This window comes from Lathamus discolor, chromosome 1 (genome assembly GCF_037157495.1).
Source record: "Lathamus discolor isolate bLatDis1 chromosome 1, bLatDis1.hap1, whole genome shotgun sequence".
NCBI classification, from domain to species: domain Eukaryota; kingdom Metazoa; phylum Chordata; class Aves; order Psittaciformes; family Psittacidae; genus Lathamus; species Lathamus discolor.
The window spans coordinates 33,922,611-33,946,356 of NC_088884.1; the positions used below are offsets into that span (position 1 = coordinate 33,922,611).

Consider the following 23,746-nt stretch of genomic DNA (forward strand, 5'->3'; position numbering starts at 1 on the left):
GAGAGTTACTAAAAGTTACCTGTTGGAAATGCCTGGCATTGCAACAGTAAAGTTGAAAAACTGCAGGATTTCTGTTTTCAATAAATATTTGTTTTTCCAAGTTCTGCAATAAGATTAGGCGACCTCCCATTTTCAGGAACATCTGCTGAGTGACATTAATGGTAGCTCAATTTCACTGCGGGGTTGAGAGCACTTAGGTTCCCCCATATGATGCTAAGCCTGCTTGAAGCAGTGTTTCCAGTTCCCAAAGTAGCCTCTCCTGGGAGCTCAAGCACTACTCACTGTCTGGGAACAACCTGAGCTAGGAGCTATGAACCTGAAAAATATGGGAGGTTTAAATATGGTTTATGAATAGGTTTAATGAGTAGAGTCAGAGACAGCTAATCAGATGGAGATGGAAATTTGTGCCTGGTCATATTAAAGAGTGTGGTTCAACCTGATGTACTACTGCTTTTGGCTGAGATACCCTCACCGCCGTCCCACTTCAGGGGACCGAGTGAGTGGTTGTGTGGAGCTTAGCTGCCTACCAGGGTTAGAACACACTTCCAAATCTGCAGTATGAATAAGAGAAAAGGGAGCGAGCCTCGTAACAACTGCCATATACCCCAGTGAAAACAGTGCATGATATGAAACTAAAATTGTCTTTAAAAAAATCAACAATGACAAAATTTAATTTTAAATAAAATGACTTAAAAATAATGAATACCCTTCTCACTGCCTTAGAATGCAATGCTGCTGATGTTTGTACATCTCCAATATACTTATAACTGTCACACCGAGATTTTTATTAACATCCCTGTATACAAATTTGATCTGCAGTACTTGATCAAGGAAGTAGCATTATTCTCACAAATAGGTCCATTGGAACAAATGTAGAATTTGTGCATGAAGAAAGAAATTGTCTTGAAAGAAATAAATGATGCAGGATTGGGCCCATGGTTATGTCAGGTTCACTAAAAGAAATTTGAATGCACAGTTGCTGCAGCTATGCTACATATTCGAGATGTGATGGTGATTTATGTGGCAACTGCATACCTAATCAACACACTAAGATGTTTAAACCAGACCCTATTGCTTTTACTGTAACTGTTACTTATATTGCAATAAGCTTTTGGAATTCAAGTCATAGCTTAAGAACTCAACATGAGAAACAGCATACTGGCAGTAATAGAAAAAGCAGTCTGTGAAGACCAAGAAATAATAAACTCTGTGCCAGACAGCGTAAGATAGAGGCTGCAGGGAAAGACCAAAGTAATAAAACAGTAGCACAAATGTGCTCCTGTTTCTTCCATGCTATCTACTGATGTTGAATTCTGAGTCAAAAGAGGTGCTTACAAGGAAGGTTCTTGAAAACAAGGAGCCTTGGAAAGGAGAAGCAGGTCTGGAAAGGAGAAGGTGAAGATCCTGGATAGAGGAGAGATGTAGGAAGTGGGGAAGACCCTGGAGATCTAGGAGATGGATGGAAATAAGTGCCAGGGGCCTCAAGGGACATTGGCAGGGGGTGCCTGAGACAGGCACCTGTGAGCAGTGGCACAGCAGGAGCCAGCACAGCATCCTGCCCAACTAGCCCAGGCAGCTGGTACTGGAAGGGAAAGTGGGACCTCCTGAACTTGGTGATGGGCCAGGAATGAGAAAGCGTCAGAATCAGGTAGGGCAAGGATACTGCTCTGCTTTAGTGTTAAAACCCCCTCTCTATGTATGTCCCCTACAGGCAGGTGTTTGTGGTCTCACATACAGTACTGGGCAACTAAGGATAAACCAGCCAGAACAACCTATCCCATTACATTTATTGCCTTCTGGCTTTAACAATCTGATTAATTAATTAATTTTAAACCCTTTAATATAAGGGCAAATTCAAGCTAGCTTTGGCAGGCATACTGATTAGCAGGAGCTTCTATTTGTTCTCATTATCTACACTAAACAAAATGATCTCTTACCAGCCAGTGCCTGTATACTTGTGTGTTTCTTATTACAGCTATTAACATACTGAATTCACCATGTAAGCATCAGAAAGACAATCATAAGAAGTGTGTGATAGCACATTCCTTTATGGATAACTATAGTTCTAGAAATATTATCCATGCCCCTCCAGGGAAAGCAGTTTCCTCAGGGGAGAGGCTGCTGTTACCCCAAGGATGACAGCAGCTACAAGAAGGCCCTATTTGCAGCTGATGACAAGCAAAAGGAGGACAGGGTGGTAGTTGCAAGGCTCGTTTTCAAGTCTCCTGAAGAGGTTTTCTGCTGAAGTAATGGAGTAAATCAAAATTCACAGGGAACAATACAACATACAAGATCTGGTTTATGACTTCTTGAGTCAAAAGATGAGGAGTTGGGCTTGATGAAACTGTGGTTCGGTAGGGTCAGGGAAGATGCTGGAAGGATGTGCCCCCAGCCTGAGTGCTGTGTGCCAGTGATGCTGTGCAAACACCCATCCTTCTTTTTCTGCTGCTGCACAGCGATCAATGATTGCTGCCTGTGAAGGAAACATCTTGCCCTGTAACAGCAGTTGTAAGCCTATCTATTTTGTTGCTCCCGTAGTAATACTCAGCAACTGCATACTAGTCCTACAACAACCTCTGCCCCTATTTCTTAAAGCTCATGTGTCTTAATTATGCATCAAAACCACATTTAAAGACTGCTTAACAGTTATTGAATAATCAGCACTGCATCCTCATTTCAGCTTCACTGGGTATAACAACAGTCTATTCTTCAAAAATATGTCCCAAGTGAGATATCGAGCATTATTTTTATACTGCTAAATATAAGGGTTAAACTGACATTTCAACCCTGTATACTCAAGCTCAAATGTGCATTATAGGTCAACAGGGACAAAGGAGTTTGATCATTTCACAATGTAATGTTTTAAGACTGCTTTCACCGAAACTATTGTACATCCCAGGACTGATGGATTAAAATGATAAGAGTCAAACAATGTAAGAGAGGAAAACAATTGCCTCTGCTTCTTTACATCAACCCCCTAAATATTCTTTTCCAGACAAAAGGGGGTAAAACAGGTGTTGTGTTTAACAGAATAAAAATATCTTCTTTAAGCAAAAGCACCCTCCCCTCTAAACTGAGTAATTATATCCATGAAATTCTGAGAATCAGTAATGTAAGAGGTGTAAATAAGGTAAAAATATACATAAGCAGTAAAAAATGGCAGCTGAAACATTAAATCCCACAAACATACTAAATACAATTAAAGAGTAAATCACAAATGCTATCATATGCTTTAGAGATGAAAGAGTTTGAGCAATTCTCCTTAGGTAAAAAGTATCCAAGGAATTGCTAAATTGCCTATCAACTCATTACCATTTCAAAGGCATTTTTTTATCTTCACCAAAACAATCACATCATTTTCTCTAAAAGCAATGAGCCAGATTCATCTGGTTTGATTTTTTACAGATGATAACAAATATTGTCTTGACGGTATACCACAAATTTGAAAGAAAATAATAAAAAGCCCAGTCATTTTCCCCAGTTAATTCCAAAGTCTCAGAGGCAATAGAAATTTAATTGCCAGTTTTATTTCTTCTTTGCCAGTTGCCTGGAGGCCTGCAAGACCACTCCTAATCATACTGTAAACCTCTCTCTTCACAGGCAAATGAAAATAACTGAACCTCTAATGTATCCTGAAGACCTATAAATGAAAACTGCAGGAAGAAACTTGGTTTCATTCACTTATGCAGCTCTTCAAAGGTGCTTTTACGAATTTAAATCTATAAAACTGAGCATGATTTTACTTGTTCTTCCACTGAATTCGGCAACAGGGTGGTGAGGCACTGGAATGGGCTGTCCAAGGAAGCTGTGAATGTTCCATCCCTGGCGGTGTTCAAGGCCAGGTTGGACAGAGCCTTGGGAGACATGGTTTAATGTGAGGTGTCCCTGTCCATGGCAGGGGGGTTGGAACTGGATGATTTTAAGGTCCTTTCCAACCCTAACTATTCTACGATTCTATGACAGTTGAGAACTGTGCATGATGTCCAAATTGCAATTTAATATTGATGCTTGCATTCTACCTATGGATGATATTACTAGGAGGATAGCCTCAAATGAGTAAAAGAAGATACTGGGTCATACAACATATGTAAGGGTAGACTATATAACAGTATGCAGGAAAAATTCCCTGTGGACTACTAAGTAGAAAAAAACATGCTGTACATTTGTTTAGGGAGTTCCTGACTCATATAGTCTATGTCATAGTCATATATGACTACATATATGACTATGTATGTGTATGTGTGCATGTGTGCAAACATATGATAACACGTACATACATATATCTATGCAATATCACAGAAACATATGTTTAATGTTCTGGGACATGTTAGATGCCTTGTCTATTCAAATAGAAATTTTTTACTGGGTTTGCTTTCTGAAGCACATGACATACAATCAAGCCATCACTAAAAGCTTTTGCAGGAATAACAATCGTTCACAGTATTGTTCATTTCAACCGTCATTGTATTGGTGGTGATGTAGTCCAAGCCCTTTTTGCCAATGTACTTTGTAAGTGTACATATGCTGATATAAACCCCATGGGCTAAAGCGATACTTTGTTGACATAACCGTGATTTCTGCTAAGAGAGATCGGTATGTCCATGAAGCTATAGTAATGAACTTCTTTAAGAATGGTATACAATAATCTGTACGATTTTGACAAAGGAGTAAATTAAATTTCAACTGTAAACCTATCAGAACACTTAGGCGTAATAGTTTAGTTCCAAGCATTGTTATGTTGCTGCAATCAAGGATGCTGTGTGATGATCCCAGTTGATAAATTTAAATCCAACAAACACAGAAAACCTTGTATTTCCCTTGGTGCTTAGTAAGCCTTTGCCTCTAAACAATGCATATGACATCTCGAGATACATGATTATGCATAATGAATTAGAATTCTTAGTATGAAGCATTAACAAATATAGGTAACAGGCTTTTAGATATCTCTTGCAAAAACATTCAATTATGAAGTTTTAACACATTCAAAAGTCTGGATGTGGGGTGTTGTCCATTAGGTGGCACCAAATTTTTCCATATGTATGGAAACTGTAGACAACAGAGAGACAATTATCTGAGAGTAACTGTCAGGTGCTCTCCCAGCTAGCCTCCATTCAAAGACCTCTGAGATGGCTTTGCAGCCCACCAGCATGCATCACTGGCAGATATTCACCCAGAGAGAGAGCCTATGTGTAAGTAATGACTCACCTACTGTAAAGCTGGTTTTATCATACCTACCAGTGTATCTGCATCATACTGAACAAGGGTTATTGTGGCATTTATATATTTTCAGTTCCTTCTTTGGATCTTCACTCTTTCCCAAACTGTGGAAGTGTTTTTCTTGTCTCATGTTCTCTACAGCTACTCAATCACAAGAAAGCTCCTACTTTCCAACTAACCAGTCAGCTTCCACTACGTGAATTGCAGAGCTATTGCTGTCAATGATAACCTGGTACTTCTAAGAATAGTACAGTGGTCTGTGAATAAGAAGATGAAAGACTGTCTATTCTTTCTTTAGCATTGTCTAAGACTAAAACTGTTTCTACTTCCCTAATCAGCACCAGTCATGAAAGTCCTTTCCTAGAATTTGGCTTCCTTTTATCCTTGTTTTTCACTGCATTGCTTACCATACAGCTCTAGAAATCCTTTGCTCTAGTACTAAGTAGACCATCCTAATGTCCTCTTTACCTGCTGCCTGCTTTTACCACCTTGTGCCTTGTGGATGATTAGATGATTCTTTCTCATCAGACGAATTACATGTATAATCTTTAAAGCCTTATGGACTTTTAAAGACCTAATACTTCTCAGTTATTAGCATGTCCTTTTGTTTTGTCAGCAATGGATCCCCAGGGAAAGGTCCCTTACAGTCACAACATATAGGTAGATGCATAACATTACAGTTGGATGAAGCCTTGTGTTGGATGGTTTAGTGAGAGGTGTCCCTGTCCATGGCAGGGGGGTTGGAACTAGATGATCTTGAGGTCCTTTCCAACCCTAACTATTCTATGATTCTGTGATTCTGTGATAAACATCATTTGAGATCAAAGAACATTATTATTCAATCAAATTAGTAATATATTTCAGTGGGATTCTTCTTAGCATTCAGAAGTGGGCATTGAGTTCCATACTCATTATTCTGCATTTTTTGTATATTTCATCACCACAAAGCATTTTCTCTGTATTTCCCTAATATCAGAAGGTAGACACTTTTTTCACACCTTTTCCATGTGACATCTTACTATTACTCAAACTGTTCAATTTTGATTAAAGACCTAAATGAAAGTGTCGACTCCTTCTGCATGTTTATTTTGGACTGAGAGTGACCAGATCCAAAGAGAAGGTTAACATGTTATAAACAGATGAACAAGCTACTTCTTAATTTGTAAATGATTGTCACCTAGAACTATATTAATGAACAATTCCTTTTGTGAAAGTCAATGTAACACTCAAAATGTAAAGACAATCCAGCTGGAATGAGCATCATGGTCCTATAATGACTTGAGTATTTTACAGTTTAATTGGAAACAATTTTTAAGAAAGCTACTGTTTCATAACTGGGTGGTTTGGGAAATAACAGAAACACGTGTGATAATGCCAGGAAAAAAGTACAAGGAACTCACCGAGCAAGAAAAAGTAACTAAGCTGAACTAAATTACTATTTATGTCAGTTGGGGAAGCCACTACTCAGTACCTCTGACTTTTCCTTGGCACTTTGCAACATATGTTTCTAGGAAAACAGCAGATAAGAACTTATGAAGAGTATTGCCTTGAGCTGTTGAAGAGGAAAATCACTAAAAAGGAGTGTATGCCCTAGAGGAACATCTGCAAAATCACAGTTCTTGCTTTAATTGCAGGTCGGTCACATGGCAATACTTAATGAGAGATGCCAATGCCACAGGAATCATTACCGGACTTTCTCAAAAGCCATGAGTATTTCCTTCACAATAAAGTTTTAATAAAGTCTTATTAAACTTTAAAGCTTCCTAAAATGTTAACGTAAATTCCCTCATTTTTATAAAATGCAAATGTGTACTAAAGTGTAATACATTTTAAAAATTAGCCCAATATAAAATTTACATCTACAGATCATAGAATCATAGAATACGCTTATACATAGATATTACACAGATAATACAGTTTCACCTAGTAATTGTGTATAAAGCCCTCAGAATTAGTCCTGTGGATAGCCTAGAATACAAAGAATTGTTTTCAGACCATCTCTTTTGATTTACCTTAACCGACACTGAAACCTTCTCACCGAGTGTATGTCCTATGTGTTCTGTGTCTCTCATGTTGCCATTTATTACATTAATAATGTATAAAGAGAACACTAGCAACTAATTTTCAGGTAATCAGTGTTGTGAAAGATGTTAGCTAAAATAAAAGCATACGAATGATAAAAAAACCCCTCCAAACTCAAGCACATGTATAGGAAAAAAAGACAGGAAACTTTACAATTGAACAACATAAATCCAGACTTCACAGCAGAATTTTTTGCTACTATTGGATTCAGAGGACTACCTGCTACTTACTGGGAATGACACTATAACATTATTTATAGGTATAGATCATGAAGTGATGTTGTGTCTACCTGGGAAAGCCACGACCAAGATCAGTATGAAAAATTATAACTCCCTGTTTTATCTATGTTATTCTTCCATTGAATGTATCTGTTCCCCTGCTCAGCCTTAAGCATTTGCTACATTATATGGCATTCCATTGCAGGCGAATTATTAATCTCAGCCTGCAACTGTGTGGTTGAGCACAAATGGCAGATCAACTGTAATTCAGATAACACATGTCAACTGGCAATATTTTATTTGATTTTCATGCAAGATGAATATTTAGAGAAGGTTGAGAATGTTAATGGCATCCCTTGGGAAGGAGATATGCAACTTGCTCATGTTTAACCCATCCTAATTAACTGTACCAGTAATATCTGTAATGAGGGAATAAATCGTAGGAAACTAAACACATATACTGGAAAATATGCAAGAATTTGGGCCTTGATAACATTATTTGAATACTTTCAAATCTGTTGTTGGTATGATCATAGTTTTAATGAAGACTATATAAGCTCTTGGACTGTCAAAATACACAAGCTACCCTTTCATGCTAAATACGATGGAGAACCATAGAATCCTAGAATGGAAGGGACCTTAAAAATCATCTAGGTCGAAACTCTGTGCCATGGTGCAGGGCTGGAACTAGACCACTAGACCACGTTACTCAAAACCCCATCCAATCTCAGAAAAGTATTAAAAAATTGTTAGAGTGTTGAAATTAATATTGTGTCATGAATAATCAATAATGGATGCTAAATTCTGCATCACAGTTTTTAACGGGGATCCAAAGGCTTTCATCATATTTTCCAAGGACCTGGCTGCAGAATTTCCTTCTATATCCAGACATTAAATACAGAGTATACCAGGAAGCCTTCTCAAAGGAGTGCAACACACCATATATGTGATAACTTGGAAATATTCTTAAAATCTTCATTTTTCAAATGCAGTGTGAACCACCTCACATACACTGTGTCTTTTCAGAGAGAAGCAGAGCTCAGACCTTGGAGAACTTAGCTGCTATCTGCCCACATCTGCCAGACACTAAGATTGACAGTCTGAAATCTCCTTTCCTTCATGTTTCTCACATTTTATATTCTAGTTTAGGTCTCATGTTACACCTAAGAAAAGAAATGTCAGTACATGCTGACCTAAAAATTCTCATTCTATTATGTGTCTTTCATGAAATCTGATTTGTAATATTCAGAGCAAAGGCTATTATTACAAGATTATTGCTGTCTTACTGAGTTGTAGGTAATTGTCTGCAAAGCCTTGTATTTTATAATTGGTTAGCTCTGTCCCCCCACAACCTCCATTCAAATTAAGACTAACTCCATTTTCCAGAAATTAGATTTATGTAACTAACAAAACCAGTCTGAAAATGACCTAGAACATATTAATGTACCTATAATGTAATTTCAGAAGTTTTCAAATGGACCATAAAATCCAAAGATCATACGAGAATTCTGCTCGCTGCTGTATTTAGAGAGATATCAAACAGTTTTACATCCATTTTGGATTTGAGGTACTCCCATTACAAACAAGGAGAAATAATACAGATTTCAATGAGTTCTGGTTCAAACATTTTACAGGAAAAAGCATAGCACACCTTCCTATTTTTCAGGCAGTGTGTCAGGCAACATATATTTTTTTTTTAATTAGAAAAAGTTCAAAGTTGGAAAAGGTCTGTTGTCTGCTACTTGCACCAAGGTATATTTTTATTCTTTTATAGTTTTGGGATTTTTTGGGGTGGGGTGGATTTTTTTTATTTTTTTTTTAATTCCTCAAAGTTTTTTGTTTTGTTGGAATGTGGAACAAAATTAAGATTTGATATTAAATTTCTGCTTGAGGAAATTATTTCAAACTACAATCTCTAATAATTTACAGAATTTGCAATTGAGTACTTTCAATTTCAGTTGCATTATAAGTTGTTTTTACGTTGCAAGTATACTTTAAGTGGCTTGTTTTCAGCCTTTTCTTGTAGAAAGGTGAAGTTGTAATTATCTATTTTTACATGGTAAGCCTCTAATACGTACCATAGTTAAAATGATAAGTCCAGATAAAGAACAGTAATTTTTAATCAACATTTTGCCCTTTTTTCTGTCAAATGATATAATTACCTGCCCCTTTTGTCCCAAAGAAATCTGAAGATTCCTATTCAAAATTTTCCCAGCCATACCTTATGGATGACCTAACTAGGCTTTGGAACAGAACATGCTTCAAGGAAATTGAAATAAAAAGCCTTTATGCATTTTTTTTCAGAGTGCTTACTGGATTTTTCTTTCTTTAAGCTGACTTTTTCTGTATATGAATAATACTCCTATTTTGTAACATCCTATATTGCAAAACTGATTGCAGAAAATTATTTCTGTTCTTGTTTTTGTCAGTTTTTTTTTGTTTTGTTTTGATCTGTCAGATCAAATTAAGTCAGAGCAAATTACAGCCCAGTTCAGCATCTCCTCTGAATACAGTTGATACAACATGCTTCAGAAGTTGCAACCTTGGAAAATTCTGGAATAACTATTCTTTTAAACTAAGTACCTCCAGATATCGGTTGATTTAAGTAATTTAGGAAACATCTCATTTTTATTTCCTGTTATCTGATACTTATAGAAAACAGAGGCTTTATCTATGTCACCATGTCACGTTTAAAAACACTGAACTGAAGGTCTGTGAGGAAGCATTCCAAATGTTTGTCCAGGCCTTACACATTAGCATGAGCAAAATCCATCTAAAAGACTGATAATGCTCTACTCTGAGTCAACCGACTTTCAGTAGTCCTTCCTTCTTCACAATGAATTATTAATAATTGCTAATAATGTTCCTTATGGTCTTGGAAGAATCAAATGTGCATACGCCCATCTAGAAAACACTTTGAAATAAGAAGCCATTAAGAAAGTCTGCCTGCTGCTGTACCTCGCTTCATTGGCAGGAACATGTGCTGCTTGTAAGCCTCTTTACCTTTAGGAAGTGTGTCTTGGAAAGAGCTAACACACTGTTAGCCTACTCATTTCAGATCACAACAACCTTCACAATAGGAAACACAATTATGGTATTTCTAGTTTCCCAGTTCACTGGGAACCAAAACCATAGTTCAGTGGTTATGAAAAAAATACTTTTTCATGCTATAGTAAGATTTTTCTTGGAATGCCCATTTATGTGAGCCCAAATACATACTGTCCCTTAAATACAACAAACAAAACAATCCTGGTTTTGTTTCATGAGATGTGCACCAGCATACCTAACTTAGGTACTCAGCATCTAACTTAGGTACTCAGCATCAGTTCATCTAATATCTACATTCCCTATACAGTCAGTAGAGACAGGAGGGTGCTTTTGATTACTTAAACTGGTAAGAAATTGGTTTCAGTTTAGGTACTGAAGGATTTACATTTGACTAGTTTCTTTGTAAACCTGTTAGAATTGTCCCTGAAATCAGAAGACAAGAAACAGAGCAATATAGGCACGTATTTTTGATGCTCCAAGTTGAAATTCAACAACCTTTTAGCACCCATAGTGAGTTATTGCTGTACAAAGGGGCAGGCACAGTTTCTATGTGTCTCCATGCTTTTATTTGCCTGTGTATCAGGTATAACAAGATTTAGAGAACACATCTCCTAGTCTATCTCTTACAACCACAGACAGTCTGCCTTTGTTTGACTAAAGCTGTAGCTTTAGCCTTGAACATCTTGGGCCCAGTAACTTGCTGTTTCACCTCTGTGCCCAGAGCTCCCTCTGCATTCTGTATTTTTCACTCCAGTACAGCCAAATCAGAAAAGTCACAGCCTTCCCCTTGCCATCCCTGCCAGTGTGTACTGGGCATACAGAAATAGGAAACACAACTGAACTTTAAAAATAGCATCAATTTGATTTCAATATACTGTTATATTGTAATACAGACAATGTCCAGCCAGCAACCATGTTTTTGATGTAATAACGGACAGATCATATGAAAAATAAGGAGAGAAGGAATTAAACTCTTTTAGACAAATGAACCTTAATAGTACTCACAGCATCAAAATACAGCCAGAGCTATCCAAGAAGAGTAAGAGAAGAAGATCTGGACTACATGGATGGGTGATACCTGTCAATGTCAGAGGCAGAAAATCAAAGCACACTTGATGTGTATGAACCCAGAGGACAGTGGAGAGTTGTGTGGTCCCAGTGGGAGTGGAGAAGAAAGCTTTGTGGGTAGCCTGGTGACAACATTGCCTATTGCTGTTTCTGTTGTGTTCAGAGAGACAGGGCTTCAGACATTCTCTGGAAACAATGAAGACTCTTTCCAAGAAGTACCTGGATATCTTCCTACCAGGAGCTATACATCAAGGTCCTGAATAACAGCTGCTAAAAGCAGTGTGCCTGATCACTAATTGTGTGAATCCACACAGTGCTTTACAATAGCTAGTAGTGCTTCCTAATGTGATCCTAGTGGAATGCTACTGAAAGCTAGTTATGACACCAGTGACATTTTTTCCAGCGATCTTCCACAATTTGTGTTATAAAGCATCTGATAAATGCTCTTAGTCTGACCTTTGTGATTTTTCTCTGCTTCATTACCTCTGGAATGTCTAATGGTTTTGCATCTACTCTCTGCTTGACCCATCCAGGTTATTTTGCTTGTCTTTATAAATTAAATTTACCTATTAAAAACTAAACAGAAAGTCCCTAAAGAGATATTTTGATGAAACTATTAATTTATTATTAAGAATTCAACTTACTGGTGCAATCTGTATCACAGCATTTTTTCCAGCAAAACTGATTTTCAGCAATAATTAGCTTTTCAAGTATTTTCAGATTTCTTGGTTTGAAAGAATATGTGGCAAATAATGCTCCTAAGTTCAGGAGTAAAATATCTGTAACTTGTGGTATGCAAGAAGACAGATCTTTACTGGTCCTAACATGTATTAATTTAATGCTTCTTTCTCTTAATTTTAAAAAAATTATAGGTGCCCCATAAGTTTTCTTTTATCTTCTGCTTTAGATTACATAAAAAAGATCCTGAAAGCTCAGTCTATACAGCATCTCAACTACTCCTTAGATCCAAGTTACTTTTCATTAGATATTTTCAGCATTGAATTTTATTGCTGGGAAATTAAATATAGAACAACTAGAATGCTGGGCAAAACCATTACAAACTCTTATTAGCTGTTTTATCTCATTGAAACAGATATTTTAGGTATACAAGAAGTTTTTCTAATGAAGTATTCTTGCAAAATCCCAGGTATATTGTTCTGCCAATATCAGATTAAACTAAATCTCCAAAACCTAGATGCTCAATATTGTAAAACATGGAAAAGTATTATTATCTAAGTGTATTTCAACTGTCACAAAACAGATTTAGTAAATAACGCTGTGGACAGAGTTATAGTATCCAGCTCTCACAGATTTCCATGGCAAACATTCATACCATAAGCTTTTCTTCTCCCATTTTCTTCTGTAAGTCTCATGCAGGTGCTGAAACAATTTTCACTCCTCCTGGTGAATCTGAGTTCTTTCTTGTATCCCAGCAAATGGCTAAACAAATGTTTCAGTGCAACTCAACTCCCACTATATTAAGAACGGAACTGAGACCACTGTCAGTAGGATTGCGTGTGAAATAGCTAAACCAGTGTAAGCTAGCTTTTTTCCTTCTTTTCTTCATTATAACAGATATAAGCTTAATTGTGATGTTATCCTCTTTGTTGGGATGTCCCTGCTAACTCAGTTTTTGGAATATTTTTGCTTTAAAAAGCCACCAACTTTCTAACTGTTTAAAAGGTATTTTCTCATATGCTGAATGCCACACATAGCGAGAACAATGCTGCACGTTCATTATTATTTATTTGAAAGAAATCCAAGGCAGAACAAAATACATGGATGCAAGAGAAACACAACTGTGCAAGTGAAGATTTACAGCTGATAGGGGGCATTTAGGGGTTTGTTTAGATTAAGTATTTTTTGATGAGCTTCAGGGCAAAGCTTTCAACCTGGCATTGCCTGTTATTTTGGGCACACTTCCTTTGATAAAGTCAGGTTCTGCTGGGACAGATAAACCTGAGCCTGTAGCCCAAGGGATATGTTGACAGCAAGTTCTCTTGTCTTCTGACCCCACAGAACAAGCATGACAGAACAATAAATCACTAAGACTAATGCTCAGAGGACAGGGTAGAGTTAATTCTTTGTCTTCTCCTAGCAGTAACAAATTAAAGCAGTCAAATTGCAAAATGGAAGTGCAGGATGGGCAGAGTATTTCTGTTCCTTTAAGGCCTGATCCAGAGTTTTTTGAGGTATTTCTTTCCCTCCTTGTGTTCCTTTTAATTTCTTTTGCATCATTTTCCAGCTTCATCATGTTATCTACTTTCTGCCAGAAGTGTAATTATTAGAGGGACTTAAGAAAGAATGCTGACTCTTCACTATCCCTACCTTCATGAGGACTGGAAAATCTCTTTTCACTGTGATGCCCCAATCAATGTTTCTAATTTTAGCTGTCTAAACAGCAAACATCACTCACTACAGTCTTTTAAAACTCAGAAAGATCTGGTGCCTATTTCATAGATGACCAAGATCAGTCAGTGTTACGCTTAAGTCCATATATAACTCAGGGATAAGATGGAAGGGTGGCAAGAGGAGTTAGAGGGAAGGATAGTAACTCACTGCTTCTATTCTGGTTTTCCAGCTACTGGGTGCCCATAACCATTCCAGCCACGCTGTGTCTTCTGCATGCAAAGTATGTTTATGATATGACAAGAGATTTGATATGATGGACAGCCATTACACATGCAATTGCATTTGCAAAAGACCTTCTGAAACTGGGTTTGGTTTTGTTATTCAGCTATCCAAACCAGCCCAAAAATGCTTCAAACAAGCTGCAGAAAAATTGTTTCTATACTTTCTTATTCATCCTTTCATGGACTGGTCAATAATTCAGTTGCATGTCTCACTCTTCTTCTGAAATAACTTCTTAATAATAACTTCTTAAAATAACCCATGTGTTTCCAATGCCAGTAAATAATAAGCTTCAAGACAACAAGCGTTGTCTTTTTAAGTGTGAGGTGTCCCTGCCCATGGCAGGAGGGTTGGAACTAGATGATCTTAACGTCCTTTCCAACCCTAACTATTCTATGATTCTAACAAGAATTAAAAAACTTAAAAAGTTATGAATAAAAACTTATGATCTGAAAACATATGAAGGGAACATCCTTGAGGCAAAGCTGTGGTGAAACAGCTTCTGGAAGCTGGCTAGTTGGCACTTTTACCTGGAGGAGTAAGAAAGATGCTTGTATTCAAAGATGTTATTGTCCAGAACAGAGAAAATACTTTGCAGATTAAACAGTGATCCTAGTATTCCAAGAGGTTCTATACAACATTGGTTACGCCCAGATTAATTTTACTTGTACTAGACAACCAAAGTACACTTAATCATCTCTAATCGTCTCCTCTAGTCCACTGATCAGCCTTATTTACATTCTTCTCAGAGGCTCTTAGTTTCAATTTGAGGAATGATTCTGTTTATTTGGCCTCATATTAGGGCACGAGAGAGAGAGAGACAGTAAGCTGCGCAACAAAAGTTGTCTTACAAAAGGAAATTGTGACACTTCAATACATATATAAAAATACATAAGACTTTCTATAGAAGGAGGTAAAGAAACTTGAATAAATAGGGATAAGAGGAATAGGGAGATTTCAGCTTTATTTCTTGAAGACATCTGAAAGTTCTGAGATTGCACAGTTTTCTAAAGACGAAAGAGAGCTCTGACGTTTCTAGTAAAGACCCACTCATTCAAAATACTCTGCTGAGGGGAAATGGCCATGTGCACAGTTAAAGGCAACCAACCAATTTGGAAAACTGACCATCTGCATCTTAGCAGTTGAGTCTAAGTCTAAAAGATACTGAGTACATTTCAGAACTCATTGTCATCTTCAGATTTTAATGCTGAGAAAAATGGATGTGCTTTTACCTGCTCAAGACGCTGGAGGTGGATCTTCTTAAAGGACTTTTCTTGTGTTTCGAGGAGCAATGATTCTTGCATCTTAAGGAGAGTAGTTATTAATCCAGACCAAAACAAGTGCTTAAGGACTGGACTGACATGCAGGGCACCATTAACTACTGCAGAACTCTCAGATAGCAGTGTATTTTCCCTGACCTACTAAATAGCTTTAACATGGTGGTATTTTCTTTAATTGTCTGTACTCACATCAAGTAGTTTTTCTTATACTACTGGACCAGCTTCAGGAGGGGGAAGCTTAAAAAATCCCTGCATGATGAATATTTTAAAGTATAACATGCAAAATTCAACTGAATTTAACTGAATAATGTCTCTTTGCTAGCATGGACTGTTTATTCACTAAAATTCTACAGTGAAAGTCTGTGAACCACAAAATAGGGGGCATCTTTCCATTTTATGCTATAAATATTCCTTTGTGATATTTGCTATAAAATAGGAACTGGGAGTACTATTTCAATATTTTTAATAATAGGAAGTTTTTTCTATATATGATACATTTATCATACTATATATGATTTCCCTATTTTTAAGTTTGGAAAGATATTATTTTAATGAGGCATACATGTTAAAAATAAACATGCATCCATAAAGCTTCAGACAGGTTAGTAAAAATCTGATCAGTGTCATGGTTGCTCTTCAGTGGAGTGTCAGTAAAAAAAGTAAGATAATCACAAATCAAGTTCACCTTTAGCTTTTAGACCATGCAAACTCCCCAGACTGCTAGGAGACTGGAAGTTCAGGGGAACTCTTCATCTCAGTGAACGTCAGCTGGCTCAAGCACAGCAACTCATTATGTTTGGATGACTGAAAATTTGGAACAAAGACACTCCTGGTTCACCACTTCCCAGGCTCTTCACTCAGCTTCTTGAAATGTTTCAATAAGAAAACTTGAATGCTGAGGGCATCCAGCAAATTTGTAACAGTTGGTAACACATTAATACTGGATTTTTGCTTTTTACTCTGGGTTCTTCTGTTTCTAAAAAAAAAATGCTGGCAGAAATGCCATTCACCCAACAAATTTACCAGGTGGAACATAACTGAACTGTTTCTGTCAACACGAGAGGGAGCACAGACACAGCTATCAAATTGACACAGTTCCTGCACTTGATGGGCTCAGTGGAATGAGTCTTCCACCTACAGCTTTTGTAACGCCAATGAGTGATGAATCAGAGATATTTTTGACATCTGAAAGCAATTCAAGGTGAAGGAACGAAGAAGACTGATATTTGCCAGTCAGAACTATAAATAACCTCCAGCACTAAGACTCCTCCAAAGCTATTTAAAAAGGCTATAATTTTATGGATTGCTATTCCCTAAGGAAAGGAATTCTAGCTATATCTGAAATTGTACCATTTCTTCTTATACGCAGTCATGCAGCCAGCATGCAGGCCTTTGGCTTCCTTCATAATCACAGTAAATCTATCCTTGTTCTTTATGTTACTGATAGGATTTTCAGACCTGACCCAGTGTTTTCTGGTTTTAGAATGAGAGAAATTACTTAAATTGATGGGATTTTTTGCAGTGAATCATGTTCTTAGAAAAGCTAATGAGTCAAGGTATTACCTTGTAATGACAGTAGTATACGTTTACTTGATGAATAGGTATATACTCTAACTTGAAGTCACACAGCATTTCAGCAGAAAAAGCGACTCATGATTACTATATAAATTACTAATATGAAATTATCATTTACAGAAGCAGCTTTCTGTGTTCTCATGTGATGTGAGAGACAGCAATTAACTTGAAAAAGAAATGATGGCTAGCATCTATTTTCAGACACAACAGCATCAGCAATATTGGTAGCATTAGCAGTTTGGCTGGATTTCCATGGATCAATATGAGAGTGATTGAAGACCTCAGTGGATTTTAGCACTTCTGAAGGGTAGGGGTTAAATGTGCATCAGCCATAGTTCCACTAAAAAACCCAAACAAAACGAACAGTGAAGTAGTCAGATATTCTTTGTTGACCTACAATAGCCATCTAAACATAAAAAGTAACAGATATAAAGAGAAGGTAACTGACAGTAAGGGGAAATATTTGTCTTGTATGTTATAGTAATGGCACATTTGCAGAAAGCATTTTTGCTCTCTGACAGTACACTTAACACATCAATAGTAAAACATATTCTGGGACATTATGTGGACAAATCTACGGAGTAAAGTATAGTGATTTTGATGGAGATGATTTATGCCAACACACCCAAGCCAAGGATACTTTTATAAAGGTCAGATCAGAAACAGGAGTGATCATAGGCTGTGAGAATGAAAGATAGGAATAAATAGCTTACTGTTCTGTTCATCTTTCTACAAAATATGAATAAACCTTCAAAATACTTTATATGAACAGACAGAAAAGCAAACTGCCATGTCTGAACTTTTCCTGCAGCTATTGTAAATCCAAGATGTTCTTGATCACTGCTAAAATATATATTAAGTGAAGATCTCATTAAGCCTCAATTTCCAGACAAGTTCCTGACAACAGAAACCAAAAGACCAGAGATAATCCAGGCAGTGACTGCTCATCTTCTTTCTTGAATGTCCAGTCTTGGGGAAATGTTGAATAGCCACATTCTCCTATTTACCTGCTGGTACTGAAATGATGCATGCATGATCTAGGATAGTTATGAAAGACCTATTGTTTTGTATGGAGGGAGCTAAAATGAATACTTGCTTCAAACCACACTAAATTAAGGTCAATTGTTTAATCATTCATACGCAACAAATAATACTATTCTATCATTTGATGAGTGAGATACCAGCTGTAAAATACGAAAGGCAGAATCAACTTGAAAAGGCAAAAATTAAGATATTTTTGTTGATACATCATTTCATTGAAATTGGTGTATGCACACCTTCTTTATGTCTATCATTAAAATATTGACAAAGAAATCACCAAGGATGTAAAAAACAGCAGGGTGAAGGCAGGTGACACTGTTTTGTAATACGCACAATATATTTAAACTACTAGTTTTGAATACATTCTTTACTTAATTTGCTCGGCTTTTCTATCTGCAAAGTACTTTTGATTTAATTGTGACTTTTATTGCATGCTTACTATTCAAAGAATTTAATGGGAATTGAATTCTGCCTCGGAGAACTATTCTTCTGGTTTATCTTATTCCTTTTGTTATTTTTTTTTTTCCTCAACATCTGCCTTTATTAAAGAAATAAAGACTATTAGTTGAGTGAATTAGAAACAAATGTATTATATTTTTGTCCATGGATAAACTGACATTTCAGGCACATACAGATATTTGTATGAAAAAAGGATTTAGAAAATACATGTAAGGGGCCATTTATGTGATCGCAGATAGAAAAAGCATTGTTACTAAACAGAATTATCACATCTGCAATAATCCCAGAAAAAAATATCAAGTCAAATAAATTTCAACTAGCTTTAGCTGCCTAAAGGATGATATGTAGTCTAATGCTGTCTTCTGTAAACTGGAACATAGGAAGTTCCACGTTAACATCAGGAAGAACTTCTTTACTGTAAGAGTGACAGAGCACTGGAACAGGTTGCCCAGGGGGGTTGTGGAGTCTCCTACACTGGAGATATTCAAGGCCCGCCTGGACAAGTTCCTGTGTGATGTACTGTAGGTTACCCTGCTCTTGCAGGGGGGTTGGACTAGATGATCTTTTTAGGTCCCTTCCAACCCTTGGGATTCTGTGATTCTGTGATTCTTAAAGTAATTTAAATGAGGAAAACACTCCAAGTTCTTGAAACAGAAGTCTGTGGTAGACTAAATAATTGTCCTTCTGTAGATACTTCTTTTTCTGTGTTGCCTGTTGAGGCAGGTTGGATGACTATCTTAAACTAAAATTAGGTCAGATAAATCCAGTCAAGTCTGACTTTAGGGAACTTCCAAAAAAGTTGGTGCATGTCACAGAGACAACTGGATCTCTGATCTGTTTTACCTGTGCAACAAAGAAATGTAAGTAATCCCAAACACAGATACCTAGATGATCAAGCCATGTTAAAGATCTTCAAAACAGCATGTCCACGAATATACACTGATGGTGTATGTCTATGATACACAGCTGGACTCTTGACATATTATCTTACACCTAATGCAGACAGCATGTTGGCACATATTACCGAAGACATGCCATAATATGGCTCATCTTGGCAATTCTCATTGGCTACAGAAGTCATAAAATAACCTTCTATCGGCCCTTGGCTGCTTTGGGATTCATGGAGGTTTAGAGGGGCTCTTGGGTGCCCCTCACTCCGTGCACAAGATTACACATCTTGTGCAAGAGAAAATGTATAAGTAATTCTACTGAAGTAGCAGTGCTCTCGTGGTTCCAGTTTTTAATCATGCATTTATCTTACCTTCTATCAGCTTCCCTGTCTGCTCTGCATTGCCCCCAGGCAAGATCTTGGCAATGTAAGCTCCAATTTCCCCACTGCTTCCTGGAATTTCTTTCCCACCTACAACTCGGATTCCCAGACCATTGCCTGTGATCAAAAGAAAGAGAAAACTTTAAATGAAGATGAAGAAGTAAATAATTCACTGATAAGAAAAGAACAACTCAACAGAGGTTACTGAAGGATGTCACAAAAAACTTCAGGCTATGTTTGGAAGTTTAAGGTTAATTGCAGTCCTATCCACCACTTTCCCAAAGACTTGAATTTGGGAAGTGTTACAGTGAAGGAAAAGATCTCTTTGAGTAACTACTGTCTGACTGACATAACACAATTCACTAAAAATTACATTGAAGCCAATCCTACCTTCTTCTGACAGCCCTACTATACTGAAAAGGGACTATTTGCATGACAAAACTATTTCAAGAAAACCGTAATTTGCAGTATTATTTAAATTGCATTAAATTGCTATAAATCCATGTGAAGTGTTGATTCAAAAGATAGCCTGATTATATGCCTAAAACCTGCATGAAATTTAGCTAAACAATTATAGTAGCTGAGCTTTTAGAATTACAAAAATATAGAGACAGACAGAGATAACTAAGCTCCAGAAGCAAAGCATGTACATTTACACGAACCTATATTTGGCAGATGCTATTATTTTTCTTAAATATTTGCATTTATTTGACATCTTTTACAACAAAGGATGCACAAATTATCAAAATGGAAAAAGTCTACAATAGTTCTATGTAAAGCATCAGGAAGTCTCCCTTTTTAAAATATTACAAAGATGAAAACATTTTGATCACCCAGATTATTTTAACTGGAGAGAAGATCACTAATCTCCCTTATGTACAGAACAATGTGAGAGAAAACAAAAGCTTAAAAATAATCCCATTAAGCTAATCTTTCTTATGCATTGCCAATTTCTTATGCTATCTTGCTTTTCTAAAAAATGCTTCCCGTACAAGAAAACCAAATTTCTTCTTTGAAGAAAAATAAAATTTCACATGAGATGATTGACACTTCAATCAGGGAATGTAAAAGCTGATTTTCCTATTTTTATTTTAATGGCCAAATAATTTATTTTCAATATATTAATTTAATAAACCAACCCTGCTAAGTGGTTAGACTACTCATCTAGAGGAAGCTCACCATGCAATCTCTTTGCAATTCTTTATCTTTACAGATTAAGGTTTTTCCTCATAATGCTATCAGTGTTTTATAAATCAACCCTGAGTTTGTTTTAGAAACAAGATAGCCACATTGCATTTCTAGCCAAAAAAAAAAGTAGCTTTTCTATCCCAGTTTAGTTAATACTATATCCTTTTTGCCTCAGCTTTCACCACAATTGCATATTAATCTTTTTTTAGAAACAAGCCTTTTCTTTTGGAAGATGCCTGGTGTTCAATACATACATGGATCCTGTAAAGCACAATATAAAAATAAGGAAGGCCACAGTCCTTAAAGAAACCCTTAAGTCCACTCAGGACTTAAGGGGCTTAGCAGGAATCACTTAACATGGAAACAGCTCTTTCCACCACTGCAAGTATCCCTATAATATACTGATAAAACAGGTGGACGAGAGCAACCAAGTAAAACTAATGGTAAAGAAATTAAAAGGAACTATATGAGGATTGTTCCTACAGCTACAGTGTCATAATTAGTGTACATTGCTGAAGCATGAATGAAGTTCAGCCACGCTAGTGATGCAGGCTGGTGGCACCTCAGATGATGCGTACAGATCAGTTTCAGGGAGATGGTGTAGATTCCATTAGATCTATGTTTTGTGACTCAACACAATTTGGATGAGGATTCAATGGTGGAATGACCACCGGCAATGGGCTATCAGAACACAGAACTTTTAGTGAATGATTTCAGTGGTGGCTGATGCCGAAGGATGAGTTTCAGGGGTATTGTGGGAATAAACCATGATATGGTTGAGGACTAGTGTATGAAATATTGTATGATAGGCCTTGAGTTTTTACAAAGGATGATCAAGACCCTCTGCAGACTAGATCTTGTACTGTTTATCTACAATAGTGTGTAGCAGCAGAAATTGATTTTGGTATGGTATGACTGGGCATTCATGTAGGAGATTTGTATGCATATATTGAACATAATTCACCTTTAGATTATATTTATAACCGAGATACAGTTCAGATCTGTCATACAAGCCAATTTCAGTCTCTGCATTTCTGTTTTACATATGTGGTGATACTTAGTCTTGATATTTTCAGAACAGATAAGAGATTTACGGAATATGATAACTCAACCCTATGACAACATGAACAATAACTCTGTAAGTTACAACTGTACTAAGATTTGATAAGGCAAGAATGCCCCCTCAGGTACACTTTGTTTTTTGTCCAGTGCAACTTTGCCAGTTCAAAAATCCACTATGAAGTGCTGTGCAGTCATAGCTAAGAATCTTGAGTAGGAGTTGTGGATACTCAGGTGATAGCATGAAATTTGACAGTAAGTTCCCGAAATTAATGCTAAAAATTTTAGGCAGTCTGGCCCATCTCTACCTGTTTGTCTTCTTGTAATATGAGAACCTGGGAACATCTACAAGAAAGTCAGCTTCTTGTAAGACTTTACACCTGTTAATGTAAAGTAATGAAAATGAAATGCAAAAGAATGTAAAACTTTTTAAGCCCTTTTTTGGACATGACAAGTGCATATTTCTCTCTCCCTCTTCTAACACCAAATTAAGAATTGGAAAAGTATAAATATTTTGGTTTCAAGGGGACCCCCTAAAGAAAAAAACTGAAAGGGACACTAGTAATAAACATAAAACAATACCACCTAAATACCAAAGCTAATGACATGAATGGAAAATACGATTAGATTTCTGCTACAAGATATATTCATTACGGTACTTAATATTTCTTTAATTATAAACTTGGTATGGGTGATAATTGATTAACTAAACTTGGCTGGCTTCTAGCACAAATGATTTGATATACAGAAAGGATGCCGTGTTTTAAACAATAGCTATATCAGCACCCTGGGACTGTGATATGGGAAATTCTAAGATTAATTTTGTTAAAGAGAGTAATTTTTCAGGGTAATTGGAACAAATTACATACTTATTTTTAATTAATTACCTTATTTCAGAGCAAATTTAAAATTTAGCACAAGTAAAACTTACTTTTCCTGCTTGACAGGCAAAGCTAACTCATCATTCTAAGGATGGGTCTAAATGTCCTTGATAAGAGTTGAAATACATAGTCTCTAAAAAATAAGCACCTCATTGTATAAAGCAAATTCATACCTCTACAAAAGCTTTTAAATATTAGTCCATCCTCAGGACTTCGAAATTCATGTGTGCTGCTCTGCACATTTATCAAAGGACTTCTGATAAAACACTACTGAAAGACTAATTAATATGTTACAGATCTGAGGCTCACAGCTGGGAATTATGAAGTTCTTCAAGTCCAATAAACAACTATTCTTTGTACAGCACACACAAACAATCACACAGTAACTTACTCTTTATCCATCCAGTCAACAAGTGGACTTCTCAACACATCAGCAGGACTGGACACTTTCAATTACATAGGAAAGTAACTCTACAGGGTCAGAGTTTTCTCATGACATACTACGCTACTGTCTTTACCTCTGATACCTTAATTGCAACAGAATGGCAGAGAGGTGGTTTGTCATATAATGGGTGTATAAAACACTTGATTTCGGCAGCAATTCTGTGGATACCTATGCTAGATAACTTTGAAAACAATGGCTGACCTAGTGGTTCTCATTTTGCAAATCTAAGGTGTTTGTCCATATTACTGCTCATTACATGCTAATACATAAATATTTTCATTCCC

The 23,746-nt window shown here is 36.7% G+C and overlaps 1 protein-coding gene across 1 annotated transcript in view; it reads right to left on the reverse strand.

The window, feature by feature from the left end:
* Positions 1-23,746, reverse strand: part of PCLO (piccolo presynaptic cytomatrix protein) — a 359,578-nt gene that overhangs the window by 96,702 nt on the left and 239,130 nt on the right. Inside the window, exon 11 of the mRNA XM_065667248.1 lies at positions 19,881-20,006. Coding sequence (XP_065523320.1) covers positions 19,881-20,006 — 126 coding nt within the window. The remainder of the gene's footprint in view (positions 1-19,880; positions 20,007-23,746) is intronic.